The sequence below is a fragment of the Strix uralensis genome, chromosome 1 (genome assembly GCF_047716275.1).
Source record: "Strix uralensis isolate ZFMK-TIS-50842 chromosome 1, bStrUra1, whole genome shotgun sequence".
In the NCBI taxonomy this organism is placed as follows: domain Eukaryota; kingdom Metazoa; phylum Chordata; class Aves; order Strigiformes; family Strigidae; genus Strix; species Strix uralensis.
In genome coordinates this window covers 116,240,736-116,261,913 of record NC_133972.1, presented here as the reverse complement: position 1 = coordinate 116,261,913, position 21,178 = coordinate 116,240,736, and the positions used below count along the sequence as shown (strand labels likewise).

The 21,178-nt window shown below is 43.7% G+C and overlaps 1 protein-coding gene across 7 annotated transcripts in view; it reads left to right on the top strand.

Moving 5' to 3' along the window:
• LDLRAD4 (low density lipoprotein receptor class A domain containing 4) overlaps positions 1-11,078 on the top strand; it is a 294,721-nt gene extending 283,643 nt beyond the window's left edge. For 5 of the 7 annotated variants that reach the window (XM_074877769.1, XM_074877778.1, XM_074877803.1 and 2 more), the window contains one exon: positions 753-11,078. In XM_074877769.1, coding sequence (XP_074733870.1) covers positions 753-1,295 — 543 coding nt within the window. In that variant the 3' untranslated portion in view covers positions 1,296-11,078. The remainder of the gene's footprint in view (positions 1-752) is intronic. The other 2 variants (XR_012630023.1, XR_012630022.1) reach the window with 2 other exon arrangements.
• Positions 11,079-21,178: the final 10,100 nt, after the last annotated feature.

The following is a 21,178-nucleotide window of genomic DNA, read 5'->3' as shown; positions in this document are numbered from 1 at the left end:
CAAAAATGAGAAGAGTTGTTTGATAGATCTAGATCTAAGAAGCTGATGTGTCTGTCTAAGATCTGGGATAGACCAAGTGAGGAGCAATAGCTTCTCACAGAGTATCTTGAACTCTTCCTTTTATAAAGCCTGACCTTTTCCAGGCCTTAATATGCCAGGGACATGTTTTCCACTCACAGTACAGAAGCTTTGTAAGTCCTCCCCGGAGGCTGAGTTCTGGCTGAGAACTGTGGGGGAGGAGGACACCTGATACACTTCAGTAGTGAAGGCGTCAGAATATGTCGAGCCTTCACAAAATGTATTAAAATGACCATCTGAATTCAGTGGTGATGCAGGGTATTACATTAACTCTGAGTAGAAGGGGAGACTCAGACTGCAACTGAAATTCAGTATTGGGACATTTTCGTAGAACTAGTCAGTTGTTGAGACTAGAGAGAATGTGTTTCCTATGTTCAGAGAATTATTTTCTCTTGGCTCTGCATGTTTTAATGTCAGAGGAGCTGTGTGGGGTCTTGGTCTTCCTTTGTGAAGCCGTTCTCAAGCATCTTGTTTTAGATCCTTCCTGCAACTCCTACCTCTTCTTTTCACATGCATGTGTGTGGGAGCACGTGTGCACAATATCTGCTGGGTTTAATCTCTAATATAGGTGACAGAGAGAAGCATTTTGCATTTTATCAGCTCTTTGTAAATACAGAGTACCCTCAGTGCTCTGCTGGGACGTGGAGTCACGTGTGTATCTCTTCCTGTTTCAGATCATGTATGCTCCAAGGTCCAGGGACAGGTTCACTGCCCCGTCTTTTATGCAGCGGGACCGTTTCAGTCGCTTCCAGCCCACTTACCCTTACATGCAGCATGAGATTGACCTTCCTCCGACCATCTCCCTCTCTGATGGGGAAGAGCCACCGCCGTACCAAGGCCCATGCACCCTGCAGCTCCGGGACCCAGAACAGCAGATGGAGCTCAACCGGGAATCCGTCAGGGCACCGCCCAACCGAACCATTTTTGATAGCGACTTGATAGACATCTCGATGTACAATGGGGGCCCCTGCCCACCAAGCAGCAATTCGGGCATAAGTGCAACCAACTATAGCAGTAATGGAAGGATGGAAGGACCACCCCCGACGTACAGCGAGGTCATGGGGCATTACCCAGGCTCCTCTTTTTTCCATCACCAGCACAGCAACGTGCCTCCTTCCTCGCAGAGGGGGAGCAGACTTCAGTTTCAGCAGAACAATTCAGAGAGCACAATAGTCCCCAGCAAAGGCCAAGACCGGAAACCAGGAAACCTGGTCTAAGTTACTCGCCCAGGTGCATTTGAACTGAAGACAAAAGATTCAAGCGGTGTGGTGGAGGAAGACCCCCATGCTCCGGTGCACAATGTTGTTACGTTTCACGTGGTACAACTTAGTAAAACCAAACGTGCAAACCAGTTCTTTGTTTCTGATTCCTTTCAGGGGAATTGCATGCAAAGCAGATTGAAAGAAATACAAACTTCCATTCAGTTTGTCTACGAGCAGTGTTTCAGGGGAGAGGGGGGGAATATATTATTTTTTTTTAATAAACTATTTCAATTATTTAATTCTAAAAGTTAACTTAGCACAGAAATGAGGCTTGTACAGCCTGTTTTATACTCACTGAATGGCAGAAGGAAGAAGGTGGTTTTGCTAGATAAATGGGGGAAGAATTGGCCAGTTTGCTTTTTTTTTTCTCCCAGGGTGTGGATTTTTTTTAATATTAAACAAAATTCCTGTTTTGTGTGCCAAGGTATAAAGTTGAGAACTTAGATGAATGCAAGGAATTAATTTGTGTTGTGATAAATGTGTTTTAAAAAGTTGCACTATCTTAATGTTTTAAAAAAAATATATATGAGGGAACTGTTTTATGTGAAGTTCTTCTATATGTTGTCTTTTCACCTGTGGAATAATGATAGAGCCTCAGAAGGAATCTGGAGGAGTTTGCCCTCCTACCCCTGGGTTTGCTAGAAAAAGGGGACAGGACTTAGCCTAACATCTCTTGACTTCTACAAATCAAGAAATACAGGGACACTTGTCTTTGCAATAATTTGCATTCAAATAACAGTGCATCAGTGAAGTGTCTTGGAGACTTTTGGATGGAAGAAGGCAAATATGAAATCCCAGCATTTTCCATCACTTAGGGTTTAGCTATTTTGCAGTGTAGACTATTTGTTTTGTAAACGGCAAAACAAAATCCCAGATGTGTTAATTTGTATTGATTCTAACTAAGTGCTGCCATTCTTTTCCTTTTCATGATGCAGTATCGTCAGTACTTAGAGTTTTAGAGATTTGTTCTCACTGTAGCCTGAAATGTATTTAGTCACATATCATGACATTATGCAATAAATTGTATAAAAATGCAAGGTGGGTTTTTTTCCCCTGCAATGCTGTTAAAATACGTGAGACTGTTGTGCTTTTCGCTCTCCATTTCATCCTTTAGATACTGAAGTTCAGTCCTGGAGATCCATCCTGTTGAAGTGAAGGGGCCTTCGTAGCTATAAACCCCTCTGTGCAGTTTCCGCAGCAGTACCGAGAGCGGTTGTGGCAGCGATGCTGGCTTCTGCGGCGTCCCTGGCAGCGATGGGGGAGTGCCCGTTATTCGCACTGCAAACCATTTTGCTCTGGGCCCTGTTGCGGAAACTCTCCTCCGTGCACGTCATCCGGCCGACGCCAGCAGGACTACGCTTATGGGTAAAGATGACTCGTGTGTTAACTGCGTGTCTGTAAGCCCTAGTTTTGCCATGCTGGTCTTAAGAGTAGTTGGAAAAATGTTATCTGCCTGTAAAGTGGCATGTGGGGTGTTTCTTCCCTGGCTGTTTCTGCGTGGAAGCACACGCAACGCTGGAAGGCAGTTGACAAATGGTGATAGTGGCATCACAAGCACATGAAAAAGCACAACTTGCACTTAAAATGCAGTTTGGAAATGGACTTAAAGTAAGAACATTTAGAGTCTTAGCTTGAGTAGTTTCTAATATATATGTGTATGAGTGTGTCATAGACCTTTTCACTTTAAGAACTTTCACTTTTTTTCTATTTTCTTAAGCCTTGTGCTTGGTTACGGGCAACAGCCGCTGAGTGCCCGGAGGGTGCTGCAGAGGAGTACGTGCCCTAGCACCTGGTCCCGTAGCTGGAGGCTGGATTTCTGCAGGACTTCTGTACACCGGGGGCTCTGATAACTGAAGTGCATCTTTGATCTATGCAGAGTTTTAATGCCAAAACAGTGTGCGTGTCTGTGTGTGTGTTTTATGGGCCTCAGTGTAGATTATTTTCTTCATAAGGTAATTTGGTTTTATTCTAGTTTAGAAAACATTTGTATAACTGTCAGTCTGAATACACAGCCTCATTTGTCGCTGTAATTGTTTTCTGGTCTGAGTCACACTGGTAATGGAGACTAAAACTGCCTTTTAATTTATGTGTTTGAAGGGAGAGATAGAGACTGTATGATGGTATTCACTTTTTTTATTTCCACTCAGACCCACAGGACGGGTGTTTAGGAGATGACTAGGTGGCTGTCAGTCAGCTAGGGCTCTTGTCATGTCTGCTTCCTGGGAATAAAAGCTGTGAGATTAGATTTTTACAGACAACTGACGAACGGAATTCTTAGTTAAAAATAAAGAGAAGACAAAACCAGCAAATGTTGGTTTTGGTTTCAGTGATTTTTTTTGTTGTCCTTCAGAAGTGAGCTTTTAAGCCAGAGAATATGTGTGCCTACACAGCTACTGTGCTGTTGCCTAAATTAGGATTATGTAGTGGAGAACTCTTCAGGTGAGAACAGCTGGAACTTGTTTGTCATGGCAGAGCACACCTGGACTGGGCCCTGGGCTTGGACCAGTTGAGTACCAACTTTTCCCCATGCACAGATCTCAGCGAAGTGAGCCTTGAAGTTGCCTTCAAAGTCATCTCTTGGGAACATGCTTCCTTTGAAGACAGCCCTTTGCCATCTTCTGCCATCTGCATGCCAGTGGATTTATGCACTTCCCATTAATGTTGTCCAGTATGATGTCTGCACTGATGTCTCTTAATTTTTCTTGACTGAGGAAACTTTTCTCTGCGTGGAGAATGTAACCTGTTCAAGTTCTGTAGAAAAGATTTGTTTAAAAAGAACTTAGTATTTTCTCACCTAATAGTTGCATTTCCTCTTGCATCTTTGCCTTCTCATCGTATTGTGCTGTCCACAGCTAATGTGCAGCCAGTATACCTGTCAGCTCTGAAAGTGTAGTCACCTGTTGCTTGCTATAGGTGAGCTTCCAGTCTGTTGCTTTTATTTTGGAGCCTCTTACAGGAGTAAATACGGTATTTTCTGATGAGTATTAGTGATTTCCTATAAGAGTGCCATCAATAGTATAAAGTTGCAACAGTATGTTTTTCTAGTTTTTCTTTTGTTGCAGTGAGAGAATATGCCCTTGCTAACAGAGCAGAATGGTAAAAGGAGTATCAGAGTTAGATAGCACTATCAATCTTTGCAGGCTTACAAATTGGCAATCTCTGAAGATAGGTAATTCTATGAAGCATTTATGGAAAACTCCCTTTGAAAATGTCCAGAATTAATAAACTGTATTCCATAGCCACGCAGATGAAGCTTTGCAAATTATAAAATATTTCTGCAAACTTTGTAGAGCTAATCATGTAGATTATACCTCCATATTGGTGTTTTGATTTAAGTGTGTCATGTACAAAACCCACATAATATGTGTGTGGAGTTTTCTATGTGATGAATCATATTAGCCTGAATTCTGGTTGTATCTCCTGGTTTGCCCAGTAACCCATCTTCCCAAAACTCAGTCCAGTGATGTCCCCACTTTAGAAATTGTCAAGTTAAAAGATTTTTTTTTTAAATGTACCTTTAAGAAATAAAGCATTATGACCTCTATCCTACTGCAAAGGTTAATTTTTCCCTTGTGTGGCTTGGCATGGCTCCCTTCTTTGTGCTAAATATGCCCAGTCTTTGACGTTTCCCTATGATCTTGCAGGGCTAGAAAAGGCAGGGGGTTTAGTGACGTAAAGAGGTTTCTCGCCCAGTTTGCCAGTGGAGCACTCAGCTCTAATTCTGGATGTACATTTAGCCTGATTGTGGTTGGGTTCATCCCAGTGCTGTACAAGCAGGCTCTGGGTATGTGATGCTGCTTAAAAAATGTGAGTGAGGAACACAAAGACTAGAACCCAGTCAACAGAGCAGTGTTCAGACCCCTTTCCTGTAGCATGTGGCATGTGCAGAATTCGTGGTACTTCGCGTAATTCGTCGTTTTTGTCAGGGAGGACCTACTTAAGCTCCTCTCAGTCTTGTCACTGATGAACTCTGCACTTAACCCAGTCTCAGTCTGATGTGACTTTATTACGGCATGCTTTTTCCTTGTAAGTATGAAAACTCAGATAAATGCCCCATGTACAAGTTCTTGATGGCTAGTGAGGAAGGTATTTATGTTCCTGCAGTCATAGAATCTGCAGGAACCATGGGTCAAGCTCTGTTTCATTTGGCTTTTTATTATTGCTTGCCCACTTCTCCCACCAGTTTGTCCCAGCTGGAAGCTGCTTCTGTTATCCCAAAACTCTGAATTTTTGTGTTGCAGAAATAAATAAATAAAGTGTTGCTAAGTTTTGTTTTTTTTTTTCTTTCTCTGTGAATGTGGTTCAGGGAAGGGCAAGGAGTGAAATGACACTGTATCTGAAAGAATGCACTTTTTTTTGCAATAGGGAAGAAAGCCTTGCCCTGTGGGAGAGTCCTGTGTGTAGACTGTCTGGAACAGCACTGTCTGAAGTGGTCATTTCTAACCCTAACAGGTAGTGAGATATTGGACCATAAAACTGATGCTCTGATCTGTAAGGAATGTTTGAATGGTTTGGGGAAGATTAATTACTAACCTTTCTCTGACTCTGAGCCCTGAACGGTCGTGGTAACTAAGGTTACCTGATTTCATAGGCAAAGAAAAAGAGAATAGTATGTTGGTGAAAATGGATATGCTCCAAAATTTTCTTTGCTTTTTTTTCCCTTTGCTTTTTTTTTTTCCTTCCCCCAAGGGTAAACAGTAGGCTTGCTGATACATTTTAAGGTATTTAGGATTATTCACAAGTTCTCTCTGGTTGTTACCATTAAGTTATGTCCATGCACATGTGTGTGTATACATACCTGCATGCAAACTTGTGCCTGTATCCTACTCCTCTGTATATTAGTTACTCTTCCATAATCACCTTCCAGAAGTGGCTATATATTGTGCTCTCAGGAACAATGACAGGTCATTTGTCAAACAGCTGGAAGCATGAGAATATTTGCTTTTCAGACCTGTAAATGTCATGGCCCTGATTTTTATCAGTAGGGGAGTTTCTTGCTGTGCACATTCTTGCCCATGACCTGGGCAAGACCGTGCATCTTCCATCCAACAGCGCTCTCCTTCTGGGTGAGCTGTGAAAAATCCTCGTGCTTTCAGGACAACTCTAATGTAGACCTCATGTATTGATGTACAGGAAGGAAATGTACTCATGTACTCTAAATCTCAGAAGCGTGTTTTTTCAAACCTAGCTGATGCTGAGAACCAAGTGATCCATTTGTTCAATGGGTTCAGATGAAGGCTGGCTTTTGATTACATCTTTGCTTTTTAGATAAAGGCTGTTGCAAATAATTTAATTACACATACCTGGTCTTTTCTGTCACTGTGTTGCCTGCTTGCCAACCAGTGCAATTACAACTTTTCTCTTAAACTAACCCCAAGTATGTCAATTGTTTAAATCCCTGGAAAGACGCGCTCTTACTGAATTGTCTGAGACCTGTTGAGGCCTTTTAAAGCATGGAGGAGTCCCTTGTGAGGTCATGTTGAACTTACAGAGATTTCCCATCTGAAGACTCTGTTCTGTATGTTTCATTAGGAAATTGAAGTTTAAAGTTTTGAGAGTGGCCCAGCTGAAAATGTTGGTTGATAAGATAGTAAATACTTAATACATTGTTTGCCAGCCTGTGCTCATTAATCAGGTGTAAATTACATTTTGACCCACCTCCAGCTGCCATTGCTATGTTGGAAAAAGCCCCATTGGGCACGCTTGCACCAGCAAAAAAGAGTCATTTTCTTGGTCCGGCTCCTCTTGGGAAATTAGCAGGAGCTGCACTACTAAGTTCAGCCTCCAAAACCAACATCAGACCTGCACTGCCTCTTCCCAGCAAACTCAGGTGTAGGTGGCAGCTCAGTTCCAATGAAGTGCTTTACCACACTATTAAGCACCACAGACGTGCAGTGGAGGAGGCTACTGGTGTTTCCTTGAAATCACGACTATTTGCATTAAACAGTTGTCAGGACTGCTAATGTTGCTTTTGTAACCACTCATGTATGTTTCTCCTATTTTGAAAGGGAAAACCAAGCATGATTTTGTATTGAGAAGTGTTGCAAAGTCTCCTGGCTCTTACTTCTGCCTTGCTGTTGTGTCTCCCATTTTTAGACTGAACACAAGCAACCTGGGTATTGCTAGCATCGCTTTCCTGCTATAAAAGAGCTTACCTTTTTATGTTGGTTAACAATAAAGAAACAAACTTGTAATTTAGATACTTCCCAGTTTCTTCCGACAGCCGTGTGATTTACTGCCAGAGATGACTCTGTCATTTCTTTGCTATATTGCTGCTGCTGCCGCTGCTGTTTTAAATGGTTTGGTGTGTGAGCTTTCTGAAACAACGTGGTGTGTGTAGGATCTTGTGGGTGACAAAGCTGTCTCTTTTCTTCTTCCTTTCTCTCCTTGGTTTGTGCTTGTCTGTCTGCCGTGGTAGGTTTATTAATAAATTATATACATCCGTATTAGATATAATTTTGAGGAGGTTTGCATGTCGGTAGTTTGTAAGCAACTAAGGTGCCTCTTGTTCAGGTCTGAGCAGATAGGAATCCCCTTGCACTCGAGAGGGCCTGATCCAAAGCCCAGTGAGGTTGGTAGGAAGACTCTTGCTGACTTCAGGGGGCTTTGGATCAGGCCTTACGCTCCCACCTTTGTTGTGCCTCACTTAAAATGGTGCTTTTTCAGTTGTCTGTCTTTTTTTCTGTTGTTTTTTTTTTTTCTTTGTATGGTGCTGTGTATAACTTGAATATATTATGCACATATCCTACCCAATGGGTAGAACAAACAAACATACAAAAACAAATAGATGTTGTTAATACTGTAAAATAATGTATAGATTATACCAATTTTAACACAAAAAAAATGGCATAGACTTTGTGAATGCCAACTTCTGTGCTTGGTCCTTTTTTGTAAGAAAATTTGCAAAAGAATGCATACAAATGACAAAAAGTCTATGTATTTTATTTTCCTATTAAATAACAATATAATATCATAAGGGAAAAAGTTAGAACAAATCCTTTTTGAGTAGCCTGTGTATAGCGATTAGTCGTTTGATGCATCTTTGCTGTGAAGATTTGTTCTTTTTTTTTTTTTTTTTACCAATGTGTCACTTTAAGAAAAAGGAAAAAACACAAAACCTCCACAGCTTTAACCTTGCAACTAGATGCTTCTCGTGTTGGTTGTTGCCTCGCTATTGCTGAGTTGGACCAGTATTGGTTACTACTTCTCCAGCAGATACGTTATTTATTACTACCCTTGATTACCTTTTTTTTCTTCTTTTAACTTAGAAATGGGCTAAAACCTTTCGAATCTTTTTATCCACATCCTAGATTTGAAGTGAAGCTCAGACAAGTGGGGACTGACTCAAACCATCCCTGCAAAATCAAAACTAGGCCAATAAGTTTCATGACAACAGTCAGCCCTTGCTCTATGCCCACTACTGGTACACGATCCTGCCACTGCAAACTGTCCTAGGGCTTGGTGTATAGCTGGGACTCACTGACGACCTGTGTAGCCACAGGGGTGCAAGCCTTAAGGAGAGACAAGAAAAGCTGCAGTTGGTAGCGAGCTGAATGCAGGGTTTGAGCGTGAGCTTTGAGTCGGCAGCGCTGCTGCTGTGTTGGCCTCTGACAGCAATGGCTTAACCCAAGTTTGTATTTAAGATTATGGAGAAATGCCTAAACCTGTTCAGACCCAATCAGGAAGCAGTGTGGAAAGTAATTCAACACTTTTAACTTTCTGCCAGGCTCCCTCGGCCGTTTGGTTCTCCCCTGATGTCTCCGCGCGTTTGGCTGTCCGTCCCCGTGCGCTCTCGGCGCGGGCTCTTTGGTAAAGCAAATACCTCAGGAAAACTCAACATGAAGTTCTAGTGTAGAGACTTGCAGATGCTGTACTTATTTTTCTAAACTGTTTGTTCTAACTATCCCAGGATGGTGGGTGATATAAAAGTTTATTGGTCCGAGACAGACTAGTCCTCTCACAGATGGATACTGACTAATCTTTCATAGATACTCGTGTCTATATGTAGCTTTTTTATACTTGTTAGGCTTTAACCACAGATGTAAGGTAGCAAGGTGTTGGGATATGTTTGAGATGGCATTTTTGTTTGGTATTTCAGATAACTAACTAAATGCTATACTAAAACTCAGGGGGCCTTATCTGGGGCCCAGTGAAGTCAATGGTGAGGCTTCCTCAGGTTTGAGTGGGCTTTCAATCCGGTCCGTCACGCTCAAGGATGGTACCTTGGAGCACAGTCCTTCACGACTTCTCTGTCAACCTGAAACTTCAGCTACACGTTTGTCTGTAAATATCTTTTAAAGTCCTCACAGGAGTCCTGTATCTGTATGTTGATCATGGTTGGTTTGGGGTTTTTTTGTTCTAAAGAAGTGTGTTAAGTTTTTTATGGCCAGTTCTGCATCATCAAGCCCTTACAGGTAGCTTGTATCCATCCCTCTATATATTGAGCTGTTTTATCGGTAAGCATGTACCACAGGCAAATACTCATATTTCATGACTGTCACTTGTTAACTCATTTATTGTTTGTCAGGGCATAGAGTAATTGTTTTGGAAGTATGCCTTGCCTGGCCACGTCCGTGTTTCTGTTTGCACTGCAGTACCACTTCTGTGCATGAAGGAAAACAAAACAAAACACCCCAGGCCTTTGACTAGGAAGACTCTGTACAGAGCAAACCTCCCACTGGAGGAATCTAGGGTAGGATTTATCATAACAAAACTTGCATATTGAGTGGACCAAACACGAGCATGTCTCCTTTTAGAGGCACTAATTTGCTTTGAAGCTGCAGTGGAAAGAGCAGACTATCTATTAAGTGTATTCACAGCTGTGTTCACGCTTTTCCATTTACCACAAAGCACAGCAGGCAGCCAAGATTTTAAAAGAAGTATAAGCAGAAGTTATGAGAGCCTCAGGCATCATAGACCTGGACAGCAAAAATAATAATAATAAAAAAAATTCACTTTAATATTCTTTAACAAAGCTTTTCTACTTATAGAACAAAGACTACATAAGTGTCAATAGGGGTTTTATCTTTGTATAGCTATCAACTGCCCAATGCTGCTGTGCTCAGAGCATTTCATGATGGTATGTACATCAGTCAGGCTGTTACACTTAAAATTAACCATCAAATGCCTGTTTTTAGAGTGTTGACCCTTTCTTTGTTGTTTCTTGCTAGTTATTTTACAGTGTAGAATGCTTTATTACTGTATGGATTTTTTTGTATTTCCAACATTGTGGCTTTCAAGATCACGTTTTCAACACATCTCTTATTTTTGTCCATTTTGTTTCAAGCTATTCTGAAATATGTACAGCACTATCAACAATATTTAATCTTTCTTTTAAATTTTATTGTTGTAAAAACAAAGCTATTAAAAACAGTAAGTCTTTTTACAACTGTATTGGAATTTCTCAATAGCTGTTCATGTGATGCTGTTACAAACCTGGCTTGCTTTAATTTTTTAAAAAAATTTATTTTCCTTTTAACACAATTAATTTGTTGCTTATTTTCCACCGTAATTCCCAGTTATATACAGGAAAAGATTTCAACTGTTGTGTATCTGACTCTTTTAATTGAGCAAATGGTGATGTCCTAGTTTTTAGACCTAAGGTCTGTTTATTGCAATACTTTTAAAGGAAGATGTTGCTCTAAGTGCTGTTGTTAGTTTTAAATACAGATTTTATGCTTGTTCTTAATATGCCGTGGTTAAACCATGGCACAAAATTATTAAAAATCATGAAATGCATTTGTCTCCTGTTGAATTTATTTTCCTTTGAAGTGAAAAAACAAAAACCAACAAAACAAAGGTGAAACACTAGACTGGCCTTCTGTAAAACAAGTACTTGTGTTTCTCTATCTTGCTGGTTTGCTGCTGGCAACCAGGTAGCTGATCGTTAAGGAATCAGAGGGTGAACACAATCCTTGAAGCATATGGGAGGGCCCTGGGAAACAGATGTCTGATGAGGATTTTGTATCAGTGGTCTAACCCTCAACCTTTGGTGATTAATACTGGGGTGATTTCAGGTGTCTCTGCTGTAGGATGGGCTGTAGCAGGAGGCAGCTGTGTCACAGCACCTGCCTGTCACCCACTGTTGTTGTCTAGGCACTTAATCTAAGCCACTTCTGAGTTCAATTCCTTCAACAACCCCACCTCAATCTCATTTAAAGCACCCGGTATTGGTGACTGCCTCTGGCACATCAGGGCTGACAGACCAGCTGGGGGATAAGCAGAGGCCCCAAATCATCGAGTTGCAAAAACTGGTTAAAAAAATTAACATACAAGATCTGGCTCCTGGGAGGGGGTTTTAAGAAACCTGGGGCATGCTTTGGCCAATGCTTAAAACAAGAGCAGTTGTGGTCCAGTGGGTGGAAGAGAGGGATGATACAGTCAGTAAGAAACTAGACAAAAGGGTCCTGTGGAAAAACTTGTGTTTGGTAATACAGATCTTTGCAAGGTAGATCAAACTATCCCTGGCCGGTACCAGTCACTTTGCTATACTAAAGCTTAACAAAACTAGGAAAGATTTTTTTTTTTTTTTTTTTTTTTACAGAGCAGTTAATTTCTGTTCAAGTATAAAGTGATGCTTTATTTAGCATGATTATTAATGAAATAATTCTCTTGTATATATTTTATACCTGTGCCTGTGCTTGCTGGAGCTTGATCTTTCTGTTGTTGAGATGCAATGCTTGGAGGGAGGTAATGATTCAGACTTGGGGCTTTCTCACTGGTCTTTTCAAGAAAGAGAGGTCTGCTGCGGGAGCTGCAGTCCCAGCCCATTTCTGACACCCTGCTCACAGAGCAGCCTTTATGTTACCCTCAGATAGGAACCAGGGGGTGTTCCTCTTGCTGCTGTTCTTTTCAAATGGCTTGGTTCTTTAAATGTTACAATACTTATTTTTGGTTCAAAAGTAACCATTTTCTTTTCCTATAGCCACCCTGAGTTAGCTTTCCTCCATCTACAGCATTTTAATTCTTCTTTTCTTTAGTCCTTAGAAGTGCTCCAGATCTCCAAGCTTCTGCTCCTCCTCTACTGTCTGAACTCTGAACTCCCTGGAAACTGCACTTTTTTTTTGATCCTGCTTTGATCTTTTACTTAATCTGGTTTTAATTGTATTTATATTTGTTTTATAATATGCCATTCTGTTTGATTGTGTTTTAATATCTCTGCTAGTGGTTGCAACTCAGAACTCGGCTATAAATGGGATGTCTCATCTCAGTAGGGTACTTTTTCCTGTTAAAAGATTAATACAGTGGCTGCTGCAGTCCTGTGAAGCCTCTAGGTCTGGCTTCCAGGCTCCCAGCAGTATTGTGTCTCATTACAAACACCCTAACATCCCAAACCCTTTTCTTCCAAAGACCCCTCTGTAATGAGACTTCGTTACTTCGACAAAAATTAATTAGGCTTCTCTCATTATCACTGTTTTGATCGGTTGTGCTTTAAATGAGTTCTAATTAAAATGCACATTTTAAAAAACCTTACTGCTGAATCCTATTCTAATGGCTCGCTTCTACTGCAGCAATGCCCTGCTTTTGTGCAGTTTGCATTGTGCCACTTCTACAGAAGTCTAGCACTGATTAGGATAAAAACTTACACAATTTTTTTCTTTTTGCTTGTTTTCTACATTTTTTTTCCAGACTGAGTGCCAAATGATTGCTCCTGAGAGTGGGAATTAGAGCTGAGATACCAAATTCTTTGCATGTGGTAAAACTGATGAGCTGAGTTTCTCAGTATCCTGTATAGTCAGTAACATTACTTGTCCCTAGTATGTTTCAAAACATAAGGGAGAAAACTATGTGCTGTACTTGCTACTATTTAACTGCCTATTTCTGCTTACCTTAGGTGTTCCAAGTTGCCCTTAATAGGTTATTTAAGTTGGCAGGACTGAATGATCTGTCCCAGGGATGTCCATCATATGCTAAACTGGAGGCAGCTTTGCTGGGATGTCAGTGGATATACTAACTGCAGCTAGAGGGGGACACATTGAAGGCTTGCTCTCCTTAATAAAGGGACTAATGTGTAAACCAGAAGATGCTTACTGTAAAATATTTCGTACCCTTTAATGGCTTCCACTATGAAGCACATTGCAGAACAGTAGCAGAAAGGTGCTAATACTATCTTAAAAATGAGGAAACACGCATTAAGAAGGACAGGGCAGGTCTCAGTGCAGTCTATGGTAATGCTGGGAACAACCTTCCCATTGCCACTGTTCTCAGTCCATCCACCTGCGAGGCATAGTTTCTTCCTGTTCACTTTCTAACACGCATGTACCATTGTCTTGTACAGAGCTATTTCTCTGTGTTTGGCTGATAGTTGCAGGGGTTTAAGCAAGCAGCCAGAACATAGCCACCCTTGTCCAGAGAAAGAAGGCATCTTTTTCATGGAGGCCAAAATGCCATCCTTGAGCTCTAGAAGCTCCCTTCAATCCCAGCACCAGATTACTTCAGATAAATTTAACATTTGCAGACATTACAGTGATTGACAGTTGAGTTGAGTGGAAAATTCCGGTTTAATCCTGCTCTGTGTGCCACAGACATGGGCTCAGACAGCTTGACCTACATTTAACCCTGGGCAGCAAGAAACTCTTAGGGGAAAAAGAAAAAAAAGTAATTTTCATCTCAAAGCAGTGAGAATGTTCTAGCTTATTACGTGCCCCTGTGTATATGCATACATGCGTAATTGTGTTACAATGCTGTGAATATTTCATAAGCTGAGCCAAGTTTGCCCTAGTTGGCTTTACTTGGTGAAGAAGCCATATAAGTCAAATATAAAAGCACGAATGTGCTTGCATAGCTGTTCAGCAGGGTTTATGGCAACAGCAAAATGTATAGGACCTAGTCCTTTCCTGACAATGGGGTTAGGATTGTAAGTGCTATAAAATTTGCTTACAGCTGCAAACTTTATAGCTCTCAGGGCAAAAGCTGATGAGCTGGTGACTTTCACTAATGTTTTGTCAGGAAAAGCCTAACAGGTAAGGCTTGACTGACCGACTGCAAAGTCAGTCTGGTTCCTTTGGCCCCCTTTGCTCTGCAGATCAAAGGCACTGATAGGCACTTTAACTGTATTTGGTTTGGATAGTCGCTGGTGCAGTATTAGGGGTGTCAGCTTCTCAGCGCGAGGTGCACTGGTGCACGTTAAAAGCCCTATGGCTGAGTGATAACTACATTAGCTACTCAACATGCAAGTCCTCTCACCTTTAAAAATTATTCTGTATATTCTGCTGATATTATACCTGTAGATAAGAAAATACGCATACTAGCGCCAGCCATCTGCTAGGGGAAACAGGCACTTTACTGTAAAATTATGCTCTGTCAGGAAAATCGTACCAGGTACACTAAAATTGCCATTTGACAGTAACACAGAAATAAACTGCCTGTCTGAAGTAAAACTGTACTCGTGAGTAAATTGTGCAGCTATAGTTTAAGTGCTGCTTGTGCACTGTCAGTTTTACTTTCTTTTTTTTTAAAGCAGATTGGCTGTATGCAGGTACATACTGTGCAGAGATATATAAATTGCTTAAACAGAGGACTACTGCACAACAATCCAGCAATATAAAACATACTGTTAGTGACATTAGGCACAACTTGGAGTACTCCTGATACAAAATTATAGTGCATTATCTTTATTTTCATGGCTTTTCTAATCTAATCCAGGATAAAAATTAAAGACAGGTATTTGGCAAACTGAAGCATTAGCCACCAGTCAGCCAAGGCTGAGAAATTTCCCTTCCCCCACCAAAATTCTTCTGGAGTGTCTCGCACGTTAACAGGGCTGCCACATCTGGGAGGTGGCTGAATGCCGTAGCTGTGTGCAGACACCTGCTTTTGGGGGAAAGGTACTCCGAGTCAGCTCTTGTGGAGTGCCTGGATGAAGAGCAGCGCTGTTGGTGTGAACACGCTGGTGGGAAGTGCTAGTCGGTGCCAGCTGAGGGCATGTCACACCACTTACCGCAGAGCCTATTAAGCGTGAAGGGCAAGCACAGCGTCACTCTCATCTCTAACTTCTCTTGTGTTCTCTCAGATCCACATCCTTATGAGCTCTCTGGCAAGTCTTATGGCATTTATGGGCAAATCTATATGAAATAATAATAAAAAAAAAGTGTGTGGTAAACTTGCAGCTTGTGTATTTAGAGCCTAATGCTGGAGCTGCATTTTTGGCTCCATCTGCTTTGAGACCCCATTTGGGAAGACAACAGTAGGCACAAGGGCCAGGTAAAAGCAGAGTTCACAAGAGCCTGTGCTGTCTCTTCGCGCCTGCTTTACCACGCAGAGGCTGCCCAGGCAGCCCTCTGAAGTTACCAGTACTGGATCCATTCTGCGACTAGCCACCCAGTAGCACAGTTGTGGTTTGGACTAGGTGTAGGATCACAACTGCATTTCAGATGGATTCAACACTGCATCTCAGGTGGAAACTACATCAGTTTTATGACTTTATTCTGATTGCAAGAGAACATCAGATCCTTGATTCAGCATGAGATTGAAAGGAGGAGGACAGAGACTATTTGACTCTGTAATGAGTCAGACTGTCATTGGTGTTGACACAAAACCAGTAGCATGTTTGAGCAACATGAGATCATACTGCATTGTACATGTTAGGAAGCCATGACACATGTAATCTGGTACTAAGTATGCTAAACCACTGGTGAACAACAGTATCAAAACAGTGTTTGACAACAGCTTGGCCCTTCAGCTGCTCCAGCCACTTAACACAGCAGTATTGCCACACAGTTCATGGGATACTCCTAGGGGATGCTGAAGCCCAGGGCTTGCAAATGAGACCTTGCCAGCAGCACCCATTGCTGTCTCCCTGAGCTCATCCGTTTGCTGCTTTCTCAGAGCACTGGGGCACAAGGGATTGCCTGAACCTCTGTTTTCCCATAGAGGACTGTTCTTTATGGTAATTGACAAGGTTTAGATAAACAGGGCTTCACCTTCAGAGGTGGGCACTGTCATGACCACCATTACCCCTGTGATTCTTGGCCAGAGAGCTGCATTTGCTGCTGCGTCTCTGAGGAGCAGGTTGTCTCTGAGCACTCATGGAGCTGCCCCACGTCACAAGGATGTCTCCCATCTGGCACCTGCAAAGCACAGAGCAGCTTTCTGTTATACCAGTTTTGCACAGAAGAAGTAACAGATTTACAGACTACTTTGTTTTTTTCTTTTTAAACAGTACATTTAAAAAAAAATTAAAAAAACTTTTTAAAAACAGTACTGGAGAATTTAACTGAGGTAGGGTCTCCTCTGGTTGCAGTTTAATCTCTTTCTGGCTACTTGGTCAGATCCAGAAGCAGCTAGAAATCTTTAATTATACATCTTTATGAAACTCTTCCCCCTGCTGTACTATGTCTGGGTTTTTTGTTTGGGTTTGGGGTTTTTTTGGGGTTTGTTTTTTTTTTTTTGTTTTGGTTTTTTTTTTAGTTTTTTTCATTCCTAAACAAGCATGTGTATCCTCCCCTGTATTTCCTTCTCTGTGATTGTCCGATCAATTCATCAAACTCAAGGCCAACCTTAACACTACATGTTGCCCTGCAGGCTTATGAAATCAAGATGTATTCTTTCTACTTAAGAACTTAATCAAAATAGCCAGATAATTGCCAAGGGATAATTATGATTCTCTAATTATTATTGTTGCTGATGGTAAGTGATGAACAAGGATGAATGCAGCACAATGCTCTAAGCTGACACCCTGAGGAGGACACAATCAGAAAAATGTTTCAGCTTTGGTTCCCAGCCCCATCTTGAGCCACTATTTTGGCTCTGGCCTGTTATTGGGTCACAGCTTCGACTCCAGCCCTGCCTGGGAGACTGGTGCAGCTCCAGCCTCTATCTGGGCTGCACCTTCAGCTCTGGCACTGACTTCAACTGCAACTGGCTCTGGTTCTTGTTCAGTCCGGTATTTTGACTGACCCCATTTTCAGCCATTGCCATGGCTCTGGCCCTTGCTCAGGCCATGATTTCAGCTCCAGCCTCATCTTGGGCTGAGACTTCAGCTCCAGCCTGATGCCAGGCTATGACTTTGGCGCCAGCCCCATGTCAGGTTATGACTTTGGTTCTGGGCCCATCTTGGGCCATGATTTTGACTCTGGGTCCTGCTCAGGTTGTAAATTCTGCTTCAGCCCAATATTGAGCTGCAATTCTGGCTCAGCTCCGTCTTGGTCTACAACTTTTGCTTCTGCCTATTTTGGGCCGATACTTGGGCTCCGGCCCAATGTTGGTCACAACTTGGCTCTGGTTGCATATCACGCTGTGAGTTCAGCTCTGGCCCTATCAGCTCGGGCCATCAGCTCCAGACTGACGTCGGGCTGTGACCAGCTCTGGCTCCTGGCTGGGCTGCAGTTTTGGCTCTGGCCCCATCTCAGGCTTTTGACTTCAGCTCTGACTTCTGTTCACGCTGTGAGTAAAGATCTGGAGCCATCTTGGGCCACTGCCATGGCTCCAGCCCCATCTTTTGCAATGATTTCAGCCCCAGGCCCTGTCTTGAGCCACAACTTTGATTCCTGCCCCATCTTGGGTCATGAATTTGTCCCTGGCCTGATACTGGGCTGTGATATCAGCTCCAGCTCAGGCTCTTATGTCTGCTCTGGCCCCTGCTTCATTCTCAACTTCTACTTTGCCCTGTCTTGGTCTGTGATTTTGGCTCTTGCCTGATACTGGGCAGCAACTTTAGCTCTGGTCCCTGCTTGTGCTCTGACTTCAACACTAGTGCCAAATTGAGCTGTGACTTCAGCTTTGTCAAGATATTGGAGTGAGACTTTAGCTCCTGCCCATCTTGGGCAGCAATTTCAGCTCTGGTGCACCTTGGGCTGCTACTGGGGCTCTGACCCAATACTGGGCCAAGATTCTTGCTTGGCCCCATCTTAGACTGAATCTTGGCTCCAGCCTCGTCTTTGGCCACAACTTTGGCTCTGGCCCCTCCGCAGCAGGCTACTGTGACTTGGCCCCTATTTGGGTCATGGCATTGGCTCTGGCCCCCTCTTGGGTTGTGACCATTGTCTCCAGCCACATCTTCATCTGCAACTTCAGCTCAGGCCACATATTTGGTTCCATCTGCATCTTGGGCCACCACTTTGGCTCCAGCCTGATATCTGATTGCAATTTTTGTTCTGGCTCCATACTGGTCTGTGACTTAATCTCTGGCCTGTTATCAGCCCCTGCTCCACCTGCAGTTTTGGCTCTGGAGCCATCTCAGGAAGCTACTTTGCCATTGGCTTGATATCAGATCACACCTTTGTCTCTGGCCCTGCTTGGGAGGCTATTGCAGCTCTGGCCCATATTTTGGCTGCTACTTCAGCTCCAGCCCTGTATCAGGCTGTGACTTTGACTCTGAACACCTCACCATCCACATCTTTGTCTCTGGTTCAATATTGGATTGCAACTTTGGCTCTGGCCCCTGCTTGGTTAATGACTTCTGCTCCAGCCCATTTCAGGCTGCAGCTTTGGTTCTAGCCTGTTACCAGGCTGCAACTTTGGCTCTGACACCTTCTTGGGCAGTGATTTCAGACCTGTTCCATGTTCAGAACAGCAGTGGCTGCTTTCAAGCCACATCTTCAGCTCCTGTCCACTATCAGGCAGCAACTTTGGCTCTGGCCCAGCACTGGATCAGGGCGTCAGCTCTGGTCCCTGCTCCTGCCCCTATTCTGGTCATGACTTCAGCTCCACTCTCATCTTGGGCTGCAACTTTGGCTCTGGCCTCATTTCAAGCCAAAAATTTGGCTTCAGCCCCATATCAGGCTGTGATTTCAACTCCAACTCCATCTTGAGCTGCAACATCAGTGGTGGCTCCATTTGTGCTGCATTTTGGCTCTGGCTCAATCTCAGGCCCCTATTTGAGTTGTTAATTCATCCCTTGCCACATCTCGGGCTGTTACTTTGCCTCTGGCTGAAATCTTGAGCCATGGCTTCAGCTCTAGCCCCATCTCTGAAGCTCTTCAGCTTCATTCCAATTTCAGGTCACAGTTTCAGCTCCAAACCCATCTCAGGCCTCTGGCTCAGGTCTGGCCTAATACTGTGTCACTACTTCAGCTCCAGTACCTGCTCAGCCTGCAACTTTGTCTAGGGCTTGGTATCAGGTTGTTATCAGGTTGTGATTTTGGCTCCAGCCCCATGTCAGTCTGCAGCTTCATCTCCAACAGCTGCTATCTGGGCAGTGACATAGGCTCTACCCCACATCTGGCCATGGCTTTTGTTCCAGCCATGGGTTATGACTTTGGCTCTGGCACTACTTCAGGCAGCAACTGCTGCTCTGGCCTGATACTGGGCTGTGATTTTTGCTCCAGTCCCTGTCTGGGCCATTACTTTGACTCTGGCCCTATCTTCAGCTGCAATTTTGGCTCTGGCCCCATCTTGAACCACAGCTTAGGCTCCAGCCACATACTGAGTTGTCATTTTGGCTCCAGCCTTGTGTCAGTTTGCAACTTCAGCTCCAGCCCCATCTTGGGACATGATTTCAGATCTAGCCCCTGCTCAGATCAAGATGTCTAACTCCAGTCCCATCTCAGGGCCCCAGTTTTGGCACAGATTCCCCACTCTGATGACAGCATGTACTCTGGACTCACCTTGGGCTGCGACTTTGGCTCTGGCCCAATTGTGGGCCCTGCTTTTGGCTCCACCCTACTCAGGCTTCCACTTCAATGCTGCCTCCCAATTTCAGGTCCAGCCTCATCCCAAGTTGCAACTTCAGCTCCATCCCCATCTAGGGCTGCAACTTCAGCTCTGGTGCCACCTTAGGCTGCTACTTTGTCTTCAGTCAGGTATTGGGCTGTTACACAGGAGGCTACTGCAGCTCTGGCCCCTAATCTGGGCAGTGACTTTGGGTCCAGCCCCATCTTAAGCCATGACTTTTGCTCTGGCCTGATACTGGGTCATCACTTAGGCTCCAGCCTTGTATTGGGCTGTGACTTCAGCTCTGGCCACACATACCTACAACATTATCTCCAGCCTCATATTGGGCCATGACTTCAGCTCCAGCTTCTGCTTGGGCTCTCATGACTAACCTGGCTCCTGCTTGGTCCTTGACTTCTGCTCCAGTGCTAGCTTGGGCTGTGACTTCATGTCCTGACCAGTATCAGGAAGCAGCTTTGGCTCTGGCCCATGCTCAGGCTGCAGCTTTGGCACTGGTGTCAAATCAAGCCTTGACTTAAATCAAGGTATTGGGATGAGACTTCAGGTCCTGCCCCATCTTGGGCAGCAATGTTGGCTCTGGCCCCACCTCAGGTTGCTATTTGGGTTCCAGCTCCATCTTCAGCAGTGACTTCAGCTCCAAACAATGCTTGGGCTGAAACTTTGGCTCCTGCCCCTAATTGGGTCATACCTTTGGCTCTGGTCCTCATTCAGGCATTATTTGCCTTCAGTCCCATCTTGGGCTCTTAATTTAGCTCCAGGATTTGCCTCTAGCTCTTGCTCAGGCTGCTACTTCAGCTCTGGCATCATGTCAGGCCATGACTTTGAACTCCTGCTTGAGTGGTCACTTGGCTTGGGCCCTTCCTTACACAGGCTGCATCTTCAGCTCCATCTTGGGCCACTACTTCTGCTCCAATTTGTTTTCAGGTTGCTACTTTGGCTCTGGCTCCATCCTGGGATGTGACTCTGGCTCTAGCCCCCATCTCGGGCTGTAACTTTGGCTGTAAAGGGACAGCCCTTGCCCATGAAGATGATGAGCTGCCAGGGGAAGAAAGCAGCCCCTTCTAGCACTGACTGGGTGGGTCAGCAGGCAACTGAATATGCTCCCGGGCTTTTCACCTCACCAAGGACTCCTGGTACTCTGCTGGGACAGCTCGGGGAGCTCAGCTGGGCACTCCCTTGCTCAGGTCACTCGTTGGCTGCCTCAATGCCAGCTCTAGGTGCTGCGG